The sequence below is a fragment of the Struthio camelus genome, chromosome 5, assembly GCF_040807025.1.
Source record: "Struthio camelus isolate bStrCam1 chromosome 5, bStrCam1.hap1, whole genome shotgun sequence".
Lineage (NCBI taxonomy): Eukaryota > Metazoa > Chordata > Aves > Struthioniformes > Struthionidae > Struthio > Struthio camelus.
This window is the reverse complement of record NC_090946.1, coordinates 30,767,065-30,780,658: the sequence shown is the minus strand read 5'-3', so window position 1 is coordinate 30,780,658 and position 13,594 is coordinate 30,767,065. Positions and strand designations below refer to the sequence as shown.

The 13,594-nt window shown below is 38.1% G+C and overlaps 1 protein-coding gene across 11 annotated transcripts in view; it reads left to right on the top strand.

Annotated features, from left to right (window-relative positions):
- The window catches only part of ANO5 (anoctamin 5), a 61,538-nt gene that overhangs the window by 22,817 nt on the left and 25,127 nt on the right, over positions 1-13,594 (top strand). For all 11 annotated transcript variants that reach the window (XM_068945352.1, XM_068945349.1, XM_068945350.1 and 8 more), the window contains 2 exons: positions 6,245-6,358; positions 12,789-12,857. In XM_068945352.1, the coding sequence (XP_068801453.1) occupies positions 6,245-6,358; positions 12,789-12,857 (183 nt within the window). The remainder of the gene's footprint in view (positions 1-6,244; positions 6,359-12,788; positions 12,858-13,594) is intronic.

The window sequence follows — 13,594 nt, the reverse complement described above, 5'->3', positions numbered from 1 at the left end:
AAAATTGTCTGCTTGCTTCCACTGGGCTCTGGTGTCTTAACACATTCTCTCTTAGCATAGTTTTTATATTTTCTTCTTTGTTTTGTCCTTGTTTAATGTCATCTTTTATCCGGAGAGGTTTCCTCTGCACATTTAAATTTTAATGTGAACATCTTTGTTTCTTTAAAAAAAAAAAAAAAAAAAGCCTTGACATGCATGTTTCCACTCTTTCAGATTTTGATGTAGTTCAAAATTGTAAGACAAATGTGGTAAAGGTGCAAAAACATCTTGTAAAATTCAGCTCCAACAAACTCATGTTTTCTTTTTCAATGCAATATTTCTAGTCTATAGTTTTGTAGCCTGCATGAAGCATAACTGGAAATTGGGACATATGTGGTGTTAAGAATTTGTTTTTTGCACTTCTTTGAAGTGGATAAGCATTTCAGTTATGGACTCCTCAGAGGAAGAATACTGATGGGAACTTTATGCAAATTGGATCTCTGATGTAAAAAGAACCGAAGTTCTTGTTGATAAACGAGAGTGGAATTTGCCTTTTTGATTTTTAGTGGACTGCCTATATATCTGCATATGTTAAATACATTTATGGGAATTTTTTGCTCTTGGAAATAAAATTTATTGAACAGTACATTTAGCACAACCGAACTTTAATCAAAGTGTTTCTTTCTGTGTAAAAGTTTATATAACTATTTTGTGCAAGCTTGGAATCTAAGTGATGGCGATAACTGTTTTTAAGTCATGGAATATTTCTTGTCTTTTCAGTTATGGAGAGATTTATTTTGGTTCAGCTTTCAAACCCTTATTTTCATGCGCTTCAGTGTTCTGGATATATTTCTGCAGTGGATTGTTAACTTATAAAGAATTAACTAATTTTTGTAACAGTCGTTTTGATTTGTTACATTGTATGTAACAAAAGCTAATTAACTATATGATTATTAAAGGTGATTAAATAAATATTTGATTTGTAAACCATATCTGGTAAGCATGCAAAATGTATAGGGATTTTTGTTTTTGTCTTTGTTTTCCTCTCCTTGCAACTTCAGCGAATTTTCACTTTTCTGGCAATGTAGGATTATGATTATATAATTTATCTCTTGGATGTGCTGATGGGGATAATATTATTGAAACAACCTTTTAGCGTACCAGTTATACCAATTACACTCATAGCTAGAGATTCTTCTTTACACTATAACTCTGCTATTGGTAATTTACCAGGTTCCTTGGTCTTAGGTTAGTGTTGGTTACTGCTCCGTTACTGAAGTTACTGCTCTAAAACATCTTTCACTTTGAGATGCAAAAAGCAGAAGCTGAAGGAAGCTGACCACAGAACCTGCAGTCCTAATTCTGCAAGATTGGACGCTTGTGTCCCTCTCTGGAGGAGGAGAGAATCGAATTTGGGAAGTTTTTCTCCGAATGCAGTCTCCAAAGAGCCTTGCAGTTATCTGACTGAGTGTTAACCTGAAGAGTATTGCTCTAAGCAAAATTGCTCTGTCAGTTCTAACGTGCAGGCATGGAGATGGCTAGGATATTTAGTAGCAAGGTGAGTTCGGAGGAAGCTCGGTTGCCTGAAAGGAGAGAGTTGGTGCTAAGTAGTGTGTAAGGTTATGTGGATGATGAGAAATAAATTCTGTCTGAATCCTGTGAGTATATTTAGGATTAAATCACTCATGCCTGGCAGAATGGCACCTGCAAAATACGTTTGCTATTCAGGTACTATCATACTGTCTGATCCTTGAAGGTTAGCTGACTGAATTAACCAAGGTCAGACATCTGTGCATTTTGGTGGGTGAGTAATGCTAAGGAAATATTTATGACAGTCTCTGTCACTCAGCATCAGTCCAAAGTCCTTTCTCTGAAGCGCTTTCTGTTACCATGTTCAGTGGTTGATGCCACATCCAGTAGTTTGCTTTCCCCTCTCCCGTTAGTGGTGACTGGCTTGTTTGCTTTGGACCTGGAGAAGCGTAGCTTAAATCCTCTGTAGGCATGAGGTGGTGAAGGCCTGTTGGTGAGGTATTTAGTGGTGTGACAAAGCTTAAAGGATTGGATTTTAGAGTGCAAGTAGAGGGTGGCAACCGCTGCCCAGCATTTACTCACTTTACCCAAATCAGTTTGAGCAAAACTGAACACGGCATGTTTCAACTTTTACTTTGTCTTGGACTAGGCTTTATTTACTTTGATACTGACATTTTAGTCTTGTAACCTCTCTCCTCTGAGTTGGGTGTTCCTATGGTGGGACTCTAGTTTATATCTAATAGGAGGATTGCAGTACCCTTGCTTGTATTGTTATTTGGATTGTTGTTTGGTTGAACATAGTTCAACCAGCTAACCTCAGCTGAATGTCTAGATAGAAGTTAACAATTATGGGGTAAACTGTAAATATTAATATAATTCCATATAAATCAAGTACGTTTGGACTTATGTAACTACATAAAAGGAAAATTCTGCCCCGTACAGTAGGTAGGTAGTGTTCAAGCAGCTGATCTGTCCAGATGCTATGAAGTCACTTAGTTCTTACAGAGATGATTAGACTGCTAAAGCTGGTGTTACTGCAGGAGAGTAGGAGGGTACTGTCCTTTTTTTTTTTTTTTTTGAAAATGTTTTTTGAACTTTGAACTATAAATTTGCTTTGTAACTGAAGGATGTATAGAACTCTTGGAAGTACTGGTAAATGTTAAACGTTTGCAGTATTATCCTTTCGTAGATTCATACAATAACTCGAGTTGGAAGGGAGCTCTGGAGATCTTCTAGTCCAATCTCCTGCTCGAGGTTAGGCTGACTTCAAAGTTAGATCAGCTTGCTGAGGACCTTGCTTGGTCAAGCCTTGAGAATCTCTAAGAATGGAGATGCCACTATCTCCTTGGGCAGTCTTTTCCACCTGTTCAACCGCTCCCTTATCGAGTAGGAGCATCCCTTGTTGGGACTTGGGACCATTGCCTTTTCTCCTTTAACTGTGTGCCTCTGAGAAGAGTCTGGCTTCACCTTTCCTGTAATTCCTTATTGGGTAGTTGAGGACAGCAATTATTCAAAAGCTTCTACTTGCTGTATGTGTTACTTTGGGAAGTTCTAATTCAGATACTTGTATTCCAGAAGATGTACAAGTAACTTAACAGAGTATCTGCCAACTGTGATGAGGTGTGGCTTAATTTAGTACCTGTAGGCCATCTTGAGATCAAATATTTTGGTCACGGTTCTGTGAAGAGCTATTAAAAATTAAAATTTAGTAATCCAGAATGTTTTATGGTTTACCTGTACAACCAGTGCAAATTACCAATGTTCTATATTTTTTAGGCATATCAGTGCACACTTATGCACAAAACTGCATGAATATGCAAGACTGATCTTGTAAAATCCAAGAGCAGCAAAACGGGAAGGAATAATTTGAGTTTAATAATTAGGCCTGTCATTCTTCTGTGATGAATAATTATATGTTTAGAAGGAGAAAGATTTGAGTGTTCCCTTTCTCAAACCAGATCCAAAGATAAACTATTTTATCTTCACATACCTACACTGATGGTTAAAACTTCAGTGACTGCGAACTGGATTGTAAAACAGTTTAGAAAACCAGCAGACTTTGACACTAAAGATAGAATATTACTTTAACTGTATGGAATGAGCTAATTATAACTATGCTACCCAGAGGACTTGGGAAACTTGACTTTGGCAGGAGCTTTAAGTAAATATTACTGAACTGATTTTATTTTTCTTTGTTTATGACTTTTGACCGTTCACTAGGACAAAGCCTCTTAAATTGGTGGTTGTGTTGATCTGATTTTTTTTAAAGCAGATTCCCAGTTTTATAAGTTATTAGAATGAGCTTTGGGGCTGGCTTATTTACATGCTGAATAATTCCGGTACTGCTAGTGCTGTACAGATTTGTGTGACTCTACATACTAATCAAATTGACATCTAAGCATTTGCAAATTGCTTTTTGTCACGGTTATTTGTACAAACAAATATGGAGGCACAAAACAAAAAGGATTTAGAAAATCTTAACTTTCTTTTCTTTTCACGGATTCCATGATTTTTGTGAGCCTCTTAATTTTACAAGGTCAGGTACCGTATGTGGAAGCAAAAGCACTTTCTAAGGTGCTGCCTAGATTTCAATTCTTACGGAGTAGTCTGTGTTAATTGGGCTGCTGTAAATATTTCACAAGGAAAAAAACAGAATTGCTAGAAAGTGAAGACAAACACGGTTACAGCACTTCCAGGGAATAAATAATTTTTAATATATGTGTGTGTGTACATATATATACATATATTTTAAAAAGTTTCATTTGCAAAAGAGTGTTTTGTACCTCCCAGAGACTAGTATAGCCACAGAAATTCATCAGGGTGCGTGAGAGGTTCAAATAGGCTAGCGTCTTGGTTCAGCGGTTGTCAGTGTAGCAGGGGAAGATGCACACGTTTGTACAAAACTATAGAACAAGTGTTTTTTAACTTGAGCTTGTTTGAAAATAAAAGCGTGTTCTGTAATACGTGGCTATTGCTTGTAATTTGGTCAGCTGTGGAATTACATGGTTGTCATTTTTCATGTTCCACAGGATCCGAAAAAACACGAGCATAAGAGAAGCATGCATGTTCTGTTCATTAGCCAGTGCTTGGTTTTTGTTGCTATTTTTATGTTACACTAAACGAAGCCTTTTATTTTTCTTTAGTTAGCCTGTTTAACTAAATAATGGCGATTAGCAGATTAGACGACTAGATCATTAGACGATTAGATTATTTTAAAATACCTGAGTTTGTTTTCTCAGTGAATGCCAGTGCTGCCTGCCTTTTTTTAAAAGATAAAAGACATTATAGTCGGACTGTGGGTGGTTGTGTTTTTTCTAATAATTGGAGGTTTTTCTTGGCTTTCTGAAGCCCACAGTTTTTCCCTAAGTTGAGCTGGGGGCGGAGGGGTGGGCCGGAGGCAGCTGCAGCGTGGGGCTTGGCGAGGAGCAGTGGGCTTGCTAACGACTTGTTGGTTATTCCAGCAGACTGGAAGGAGATATAATCTGTTCCTGAAGCGACGTCTCAGGGTAAAACAGTGATGAATGATACTGCCAGTGGCTTGGATGGCTGCAGTAATAACATGCTTCGCTGGGCGATGCCTTTTGTTAACTGAGAGCCACGTTCACAGTTACAAAGGCTTTGTGTTTTTTCAGACAACTTTTTCACTCTTTTTGCATCTCTGTATGTTTTAAGAGGGAGGAGACTGATGTATCCCTGTGTAAATTGTTTGGGTTTTGTTCCGAACTGAATAAAAGGAAAACCAGCTTCAGTCCTGTGTAAATACATGTCACGTCTGCTGATGGGTGTGGCTGAAAAAAAAAAACTTCCTCAGCATAGAGTTAAATTTAGACCAGAGTGGTGGCCTCTATAGTGAGCGCTTGGCTGTGTGAAGCTGTAGGCTTGTCAGCAAACTGAAGAGCTGACGCAATAATAAATAATATTCCCTAATATTATGTTATATTATGTTAACTTTCCCAGGACAAATGAGGTAATAGTTTCTGTTGACATAACGTTAATTATTGTAGTCTAACCCATTGAAAAAGGTGAACGTTATTAATACAGCCTTCCAGCATGCTGATAGGTGAAAACGTGAACGTAATAGAGCAATTGGAAGACTAATTTCCCTGTTGAGTTGGTGCATTTTGTTAGCTCCTGTGCCCCCTCGCCCCCACCCCGACAAAACAAGTACTCAGTTTTGCATCCTATGAAACATAACCTGTATATAGTTTGTGTGCTAATTTGGTATGTGATCAGCTAAGTATCGCTGCTGGGACACGTTTCTCTATGGTGGTTGGTTGAACCTTGTTATGGAGATGAAAATGCATGGATTTTACTTTTTGCTACCTGCCTGAAGTTGAACTGTGCCCTAGTCTGCTTTTGTGTAGAGTGGCATTTCTACTAACTCTGCAGGAAAAAAAAGGATACTGTCAAATAACACTTGCCTCAATCGTTTCTGATATATTCTAAAATCTGTGAAAGAATAAATGATAGCATTGTTCACAGGCGCTGCCACACTAACACGTTTATTCTTCTTTTAGCAGATGTTTGCATGTAGTGTGTGTGCATATAGGCAATTAATTTGGAATTTTTTTTAACTGGATGAAGCCATTGTTAAATCTTGCCCAAGTATATCTTCAGCTATGAAGAAACGGAAAATGTGAAGCAATTTAAGGAAACTGTTTTGACTTTTTTTTTTTTTTTAGAGCAACAGCAGTACTTGACTTTTTTTTTAATCAGAGTCCTGTATTTTCCACAGATTGATAAAAGACATGAAAGCAAAGATTCTATTTTCTTCAGGGATGGTATCCGTCGAATTGATTTTGTTCTCTCCTATGTGGATGATCTTACTAAAGAATGGGAAAAAAAGTTGGTAAGTTTCTTTTTATGGTGTCTTTGTAATTCTTACCTATCATAACCTTAATATCATTTACCAGGCCTTTCAAATCATTATACTTGGCAGGATTTGGACTTTGCAAACATTTATAGCTCTGTTAAAAGCCATTCTGTATATGGACATTTTTGTGTAAATTACTATTGTTCATTTGGACCTAATTTTTCTAAATGTTTAGGGTTTCACTTACTGAATTGATCACTGCATTATTTAAGTTGGTCAATATATTATACAGACAGTGTAATGTCCAGTAACGTAAATGATTTTACTGTCAAATGAAGACAATCTAATTAGTTGTGTTGTTGCTGAAACCATGTCTGTACACAGTGATAAATGAAGGAGGTTTTTTCCTAAAGGAGCAAAATGTTATCCAAATGACGTGTAAAACTAATTGATGTTATTTTACATAAATGGACTATGTTTTGATTTTCTTTGCTTTCTCTTCAGTTAGAGCAGAAACAGATTCTTAGATGCAACACTGAATCCATGCAATGTTCCTTTTAATTTCTTACACTCTTGAGTAAAACAATCTCAGCATCTCTTCTTTGAGGTTTTGGCAGTGTTTGGCCTGCTCACTAGATAAGCATCCTCATTCTTTTGGAAGAATATTTAAAGTGTCTATGAGAAGAGACCTTCTATGCAGCAGAGCACCAAGTACGGACTTTCTGCACAGTGCCAGTTAGCGATCATCCCTGAAGTTCCCAGCAAGACCTAGTTGCCTGAATGGTGGTACTAGGTCAGAAGGAATCAATAAATGACATATGTTCCTTGCTCACACAGACGTTTGGGATCTAACTCAGGCAATATGTAAATTCAAGCTATTTGTTCACGCTGTAAAATTCAGTATTATGAGCTGCAGTCAAGATGAGTAACAAACTTATATAAAGCATAAGGTTAAAAAAAGTAGGTATTTTAGTTCTTTGGTTTTTTTCTTTACTCTCTGCCTTCTTTCTGAGCCAAGAGAGATTATGTTTACAAACTGGTCTCTGCAATAAATTCACAGAAGTCTGTTCTTAAAAATGGCAAAAAGCCTTCATTTTCATGTAATCTCATTATTCTGAAAGATAAGGCTTTCTGAAAAAGTGTAATTATACAGAGGCTTATAATAAAATCACAATTACTGTGCTCTGTACAAATGAAGCTCTGTGAAGTGAAGAACACTTCTTGCCTATATGTTGTAGTATTAAAATGTTTCATAGTTTAAAAATGATAACTTCCTTTGAACAAAGCTTGCAAAATTGGGCTGCTCAATAAAATTACTGATTACATTTCTCTATGAAAGAAATACTGATTTCATTAAACACTTACTTTCCTTATACTTACATGCAAACACAATCTAGCGTAGAACACAACCCCTGCATCTTATTATATCTTATAAATATGTAGACAAATAGCTTTTAAATATATGGATACACGTACACATATTAAAAAAAAAAAAAAAAAGTCTTTGTAGCTAGGGAACCATAGGTTTATTTAAAGGCATACTTTTTCAATCCCACCCTGATTTTTTTTTTGACTTCTTCAGATTGTAATCCTAGCCCAATTCTGTCTTCTACCATAAAGCAAAATGCATTTAAAACAGAAGGAAGAGGAGACCAGTCAGTGCAGAGAGAAGAAAAAGATAGCCCCACAAAACATGTAAAGCCCTAAAATAAACTTTTTACACAATAAGCAATAAACTTTGTCCGTTAGTCATGCTCAGATAACATGACGAAAGAAGGGGAGATGATTTAGCAAATGTTTCAAGTGGGAACAAAAAATGAACCAGAAGCTCGCTCTAGTTACTCATTCATATAGCGTGCAGCAGTTTTCTTCTTACCTACCTAGTTTCTTCTTACTCCCATCAGGGGGAGGCAAGAGTTTTAGCCAGATGATAGGCCTTCTGCCTAGCTTAGGGTGTCAATGACTAAAGCGTTCTCATGGCGGGGGGGAGGAGGGAGCCCAAGAAATAGCTGATTTTATGGTTTCTGCCTGAGATAAAAAGTGAACTAGTTAGGAAGAAACATGCATCTGTTGCAAAAGAGTAGAACATCTGCAACAAGGTTTGTGAGACTTAATTCTGCATGCGTCCACTGCTAGTAAACATGAGTGGCTCTGTGGAAGAAGGCCTTAGGTCTGTGGCTCAGTACGTTAGCTCTGCAGTCGCAGAATTGACAGGCATGAAGGCATTTATGTTAGGGCAAATCAATTTCCATACGGAGTTTTAGGGAAGTCTGCTGCAAAAATGAAATTTACCCTGTATTTATTTCCAGCATAAGCCTTTTTACAATGAACGTACCAGTAAATTAACCCAGGCTGCCTAGCATAGAAGTACTGTGCTGTCTCCTTTGTGGGGGCAAAATTTAAATATTGACGCAGTGCAGCCTTTGGAATTTGTTTGAGATATCATACTTGCTTACTTGTACAAAAACTTGTGCAGTTTTTGCTGGAAAGAAATAGGCTTTTTTTTTCCTGCAGTACAATGACTTGGCAAAATGGAAATGCTAAGAATAGAAACATTCATAGGAAAAGTAAGAGTTGTGACAAAGGGTTTTGTTTCCTTGTCTCAAGGAAACAGCTTTATTCTGCATTTCTAAGAATGGGATGAATAACTACTTTGTGCATTTCAGCATAGCCCTGATAGGGATGTTGTGGGTGAAAGGCAGTACGTTCATCTTCTCCCTTAGCTTCATGCAGAACAAAAGTATTTAAGTTCTGTGATGTTCCCCAGGAACTTTCCAGCTTAAGCAGCTTAAATTCTGTTTTTGAATTTGCATTCTATGAGCTACATGCATAAACCCTAACCATAAAGCCCCTGTAAACAAAAATTAAGATTACATTTTTGTGAGACAGTTTACTTTACATTTTTCATCAGTGCCTCTAGCAGATTGACTGAGATTTTCTCCCCATCTATGACATATGGGAATATGGAAAACAAATACAATTAAAAAAATGTAACAAATTACTTACGCGGGCCTGAGATGTGATCTTTATTGCCCAAAAGTATATGCTTTTTTTTACAGAAAGCACCGGAGCGGTAGGACTCTCAAATCTCCATGCGGAGTAGCTTGTGTCTGTGTTTTATTGAAAGCAAACTCTGCCTGTCCCCAGTGGGGCATGGAGATACCGAAAGCAGAAATGAATTTATCCAGGCCTTTCCCACTTGTCATCATCTCAGACAGAACCTTCTGCATTCTCCCTGGCACCAGGTAGCCCAGAGCTAGGAGCAGCAACAAGTCAGATGCTTCATGCTCCTGGTGCATGCTGTTTGGCCGCCGGTTGGGAGAAGCGGCGTACCCAGCTCTGCAGGGGCAGCTAAGACCAGACTCGGTCATGGTTTGGCACTGCCCCACACTGCTTCAGAACAACTTAGCTGGTACTTGCAAAAGGCAGGTGTTTAGTGTATCTTGCACTGTGTAGGACATGCTCACAAGCCCCGTGGGCAGCCCCAGAGGCGCTGTGGTGGGCGCGGGTACCTCATCTGTCTGGTCAACCTTGAGGCCTTGTGACTGCAGGAGGTGATACAGCCACAGGTCTCTCCTAAGTGTGTCTGTTGTCACGTGGAGACTTGTAGGCAGCCAGAACTCAGTCTGAGTGCATCTGTGTAAGGCCTGTGAAGTGAATTGCATTTTCTCAGGGTACAGGTAAGAGGAGAATTCACGTATGCTCTGTGGTCCTGTAATATGCAATTGTTCCTAAAGTTCCTATTTATGTCCCAGTGTCCTACACAAGCCTGTAGTTAGAATAAGTCTGAGCACCGTGACATATAAGAGTTGGAGCTCCTTGCCTAAAGGAAGGGAAAAAGCAAGGAGGAGGAGGAGGCTTTTGATTAAAGAATAACATGTTGTAAACTTTGAAAATGATTTTATTTTTTTATTTATAGCAATAGCAATAACAACGTTGTTATTAAGAAACAGAATTATAATAGTTATCTGTCTTCCTTAGGTAATTTGTCGTGCAGTGCTGCCTCTGCATTGGGCACGTTAGTACCATTGGACTTTGGATCTTGCTTTATTAATCTTATCAGGATGGTTCCTTATGCTCAAGCGTACATTAGATAGTGAAGTTATTTTATCGTGGTAAATGAGATATCCACAGTGGTATGATTGGAGAGGTGCATGCTCTATTGCACTATGTCCTACATATGCCACTGCAGTGTCAGAAAATGTGGTTTCTCTCTTTTACGGGTGCTTCAGAGAGGTTTATTTTTTAAAACTGTACTTAAAATATACTTAAAATGGGAGGAAGAGGATTAGAGAGGACTAGTAGTATGCTAACACAACTGTTTGTTATTTCTCCCTATCCTCTGTGATAGTGGAGTTATATAGTGTGTCAGGCAATCCAGAATAGGTGCCCAAGTGTAGCTTTTTAGGTTTATGAAACAGTGAACTTGTACCTATTAAACAACATCAACAAAACAGTGCTGGCCCAAGGCTACATTTTGTCCATTTTAAGCCTTAAGTAGAGGCGTTATGAAGAAATTCAGTATTTGGCAAGAAAGGGGGAGGTTTTGTTTGTTTGTTTGCTTGTTTTTAGTAGGTTGATTTCCTTTTAAAGATGGTTATTTCCAGTGTCTGGAGAGTACATGAACGTACAATACATTTACATGTGTTTCAGAGGAGATGGCTTAGTGGGAAGAAGCAAACTAATAAAAGAAGCATAATTTCTATTATAGCTCTGCAATTTGTCACACTAAGCATATGGTAAGAAAAGGTAAGTAAGATGGGTCCAGATGCTTTGGCGCTCTCTGTTCTTGAGCTGCGCAGAAAGAGGAGGAACTGGCATGTAAGTGTTTTTAGGGACCGAGAGCCCTCTGTGGTGACTCACCTGGATCTCCCGCAGGTTTGCTAGGGAAAGAATGCAAGGCGATCTGCTTTGTTTGGAGAAAATGTAATCCGGAATAGCACATAGCTTTGGATATTAGACTTGAATGTCAGCTTTTATATACCATCTCTGAATGTAATCATAAATCACCTTTAAGTTGTATTGTTTTCTGTGAGATCAGCAGGTCAGCAAACAGTGGTGCTCTGCTGAGTTTATACAGGTGCACATATGGGTGTTTGTGGGGCAGATGAATCAAAAAGTAATGCATGGAATTGCCTGTGCCCCAGCCTGCGTGAGAACGCAGGGACTGTCATGTTTACTAAGTTTCTAGGCCAGTATCTAATCTAATATCCACTGATATTCAGCAAAACCAGGTATTAGAGATAAAAATGCAAGGCTATTATCAGTAAATACATCAACACATTTAGCATAGATTTGAGGACCTTTAAACCTGTTCTTCGGTCTGTATTAATGTGAGTAGTTTATGTAAAGTCAAGTGCAAATAAGGCAGCTTGCGCCTCACAAACATGGGAAAAGGACATGGGCTGAAAACTTTTCAAAGTACTTTTGAAAAATGTTACATGGGACTGACAGCTCAGTGTAGAGAACACATCTAGCACAGCATTGCAGGTGTTAGCTAGAAATCAATGGGTAGTTTTGCTCATGCTCTGTAATGAGGATAGGGCTCAATATTTCACATAAATTTTGTTTTTCTCCTGGTAATTCTTCAGCAAATTTTATATAATTTAAAGAAAATTTATTGGATCTCCTAATAGGAGTAAAAATTGGTCTCGTCCTACCAAGAAGGAGAGGAAGATAATGTTCTTGCCTAAAGTTGCTACCTGGGAATTACCTGACAAAATGAAGAGTTCAGAGAAGTAAACCTCAGGGTCTCCAACTTACTCCTAACTTGTTGCATCGTTATCATTGACACAGAGACAGACACATCACGTGGTTGCCACCACCACCGTGGGTTAATGATCTCTGTATGAAGTCCACACTGACTTTATGCGAGCCAAGCATATATATAGGCTTACATATGATGGATGATTCAGTGGACTATTACCTGGTTTTACAGTTCAGTTGTTTATGAAGCGTATTATTTGTATTGTCTTCAGTCAGTATTTGAACATCTGCTAGTTAGCTATCACTGCAAACAATAAATAATCAATTCTTAAGCTTCCGGAATGTTTCTGCTTATCTAGTTTTTCTATTTTCTCTTAAAAAAAATGGTTTAACTTAACAGTAAAAAGCACTCCCTCCCCCCCACCGGGCCCCCAAGACCCGGATGCTGAAGACTTACGACTTTATTTTGCTGCCTGGTTTACAAATTTGAGTACTTTATGAGACTATTCCTAAACTAACAAGCAGCTCTCCAATTTTGTGCCACGGTCGCTTATATTGCTAGTGAACAAAATTCATGTTGTGTTGCCGCTAGGCTAGCCGTTACTCAGGAGTGGACTGGTATGCTTCGGCCAGTTTTTATCTGTTGTTCTGCTTTCTTATACAAATTTCGCATAGTTTAAAGGGGTCTTCATCCGTGTAGTATGAAGCAGTAGAATTACCCCAGTTCATGAGTTATTAAAGTCTGTTTGTTTATCTTTAGGAAAGAAGAAAAGAATTTGAGAACAATCTGCAAAAGGCTGGTTTGGAACTAGAAACAGAAGACAAGAAGGTATTTAAAAAAACAAAGAAATAGTTCTGCAAATTACTAATAAAATTTTTTCCCCCATGAGAAAAATTATTTAGTAAATTACTATGCTAATGAAATGTAGCAGATAGCAGTAGTTTGACCAACTTGAGTGAAACAAGCTAAATTTGTCTATCTTTGAGTTATTTTTCCAGATAGGTTCATAAGAGTTGTGAGAAGAAAGTCCTTTTGTTGCAGGAAGAAGTGACTGCATTTGATTCTATAACAAAAAGGAAGTGAAAAATATCTGTGAACTCATTCAAACCCAAACAAGTGGAAAGTATACTCACAGCTAGATTTAATCCATTTAAGCCTCTTCAAAGCTGAGTGAAGCAACTAGTATCATATTTTGAAGTCATGACTGTTGGGTATTGTAGCTAGGACGAGGAAGGACCCTGGTGTGGCAACTTCAGGATATTTCATTAGTTAGATTGTTTTGCTTAATACGTGTGGTGAACCCAGAATCCTGTCTTCCTCAGTCAGCATCCTCTTTTTTTTCTTCTTTTTTTCCCCTCTCTGCTAGAGGTTGGGTGGGGCAAAATAACTTCTGATGAAGTTTAGACTCTAACATCTGCAGACAGGGATTCACTGAGCTACGTGTTCAAAATACTTACTTGATTGCTGTAGTCTCTTGTGTGCATATATGCAGCGTATGCAGAAGAACACTCCATGACATATGCTGCGGGGTGAAGGCTGTGATAAGATTATTCTCATCATAGCTG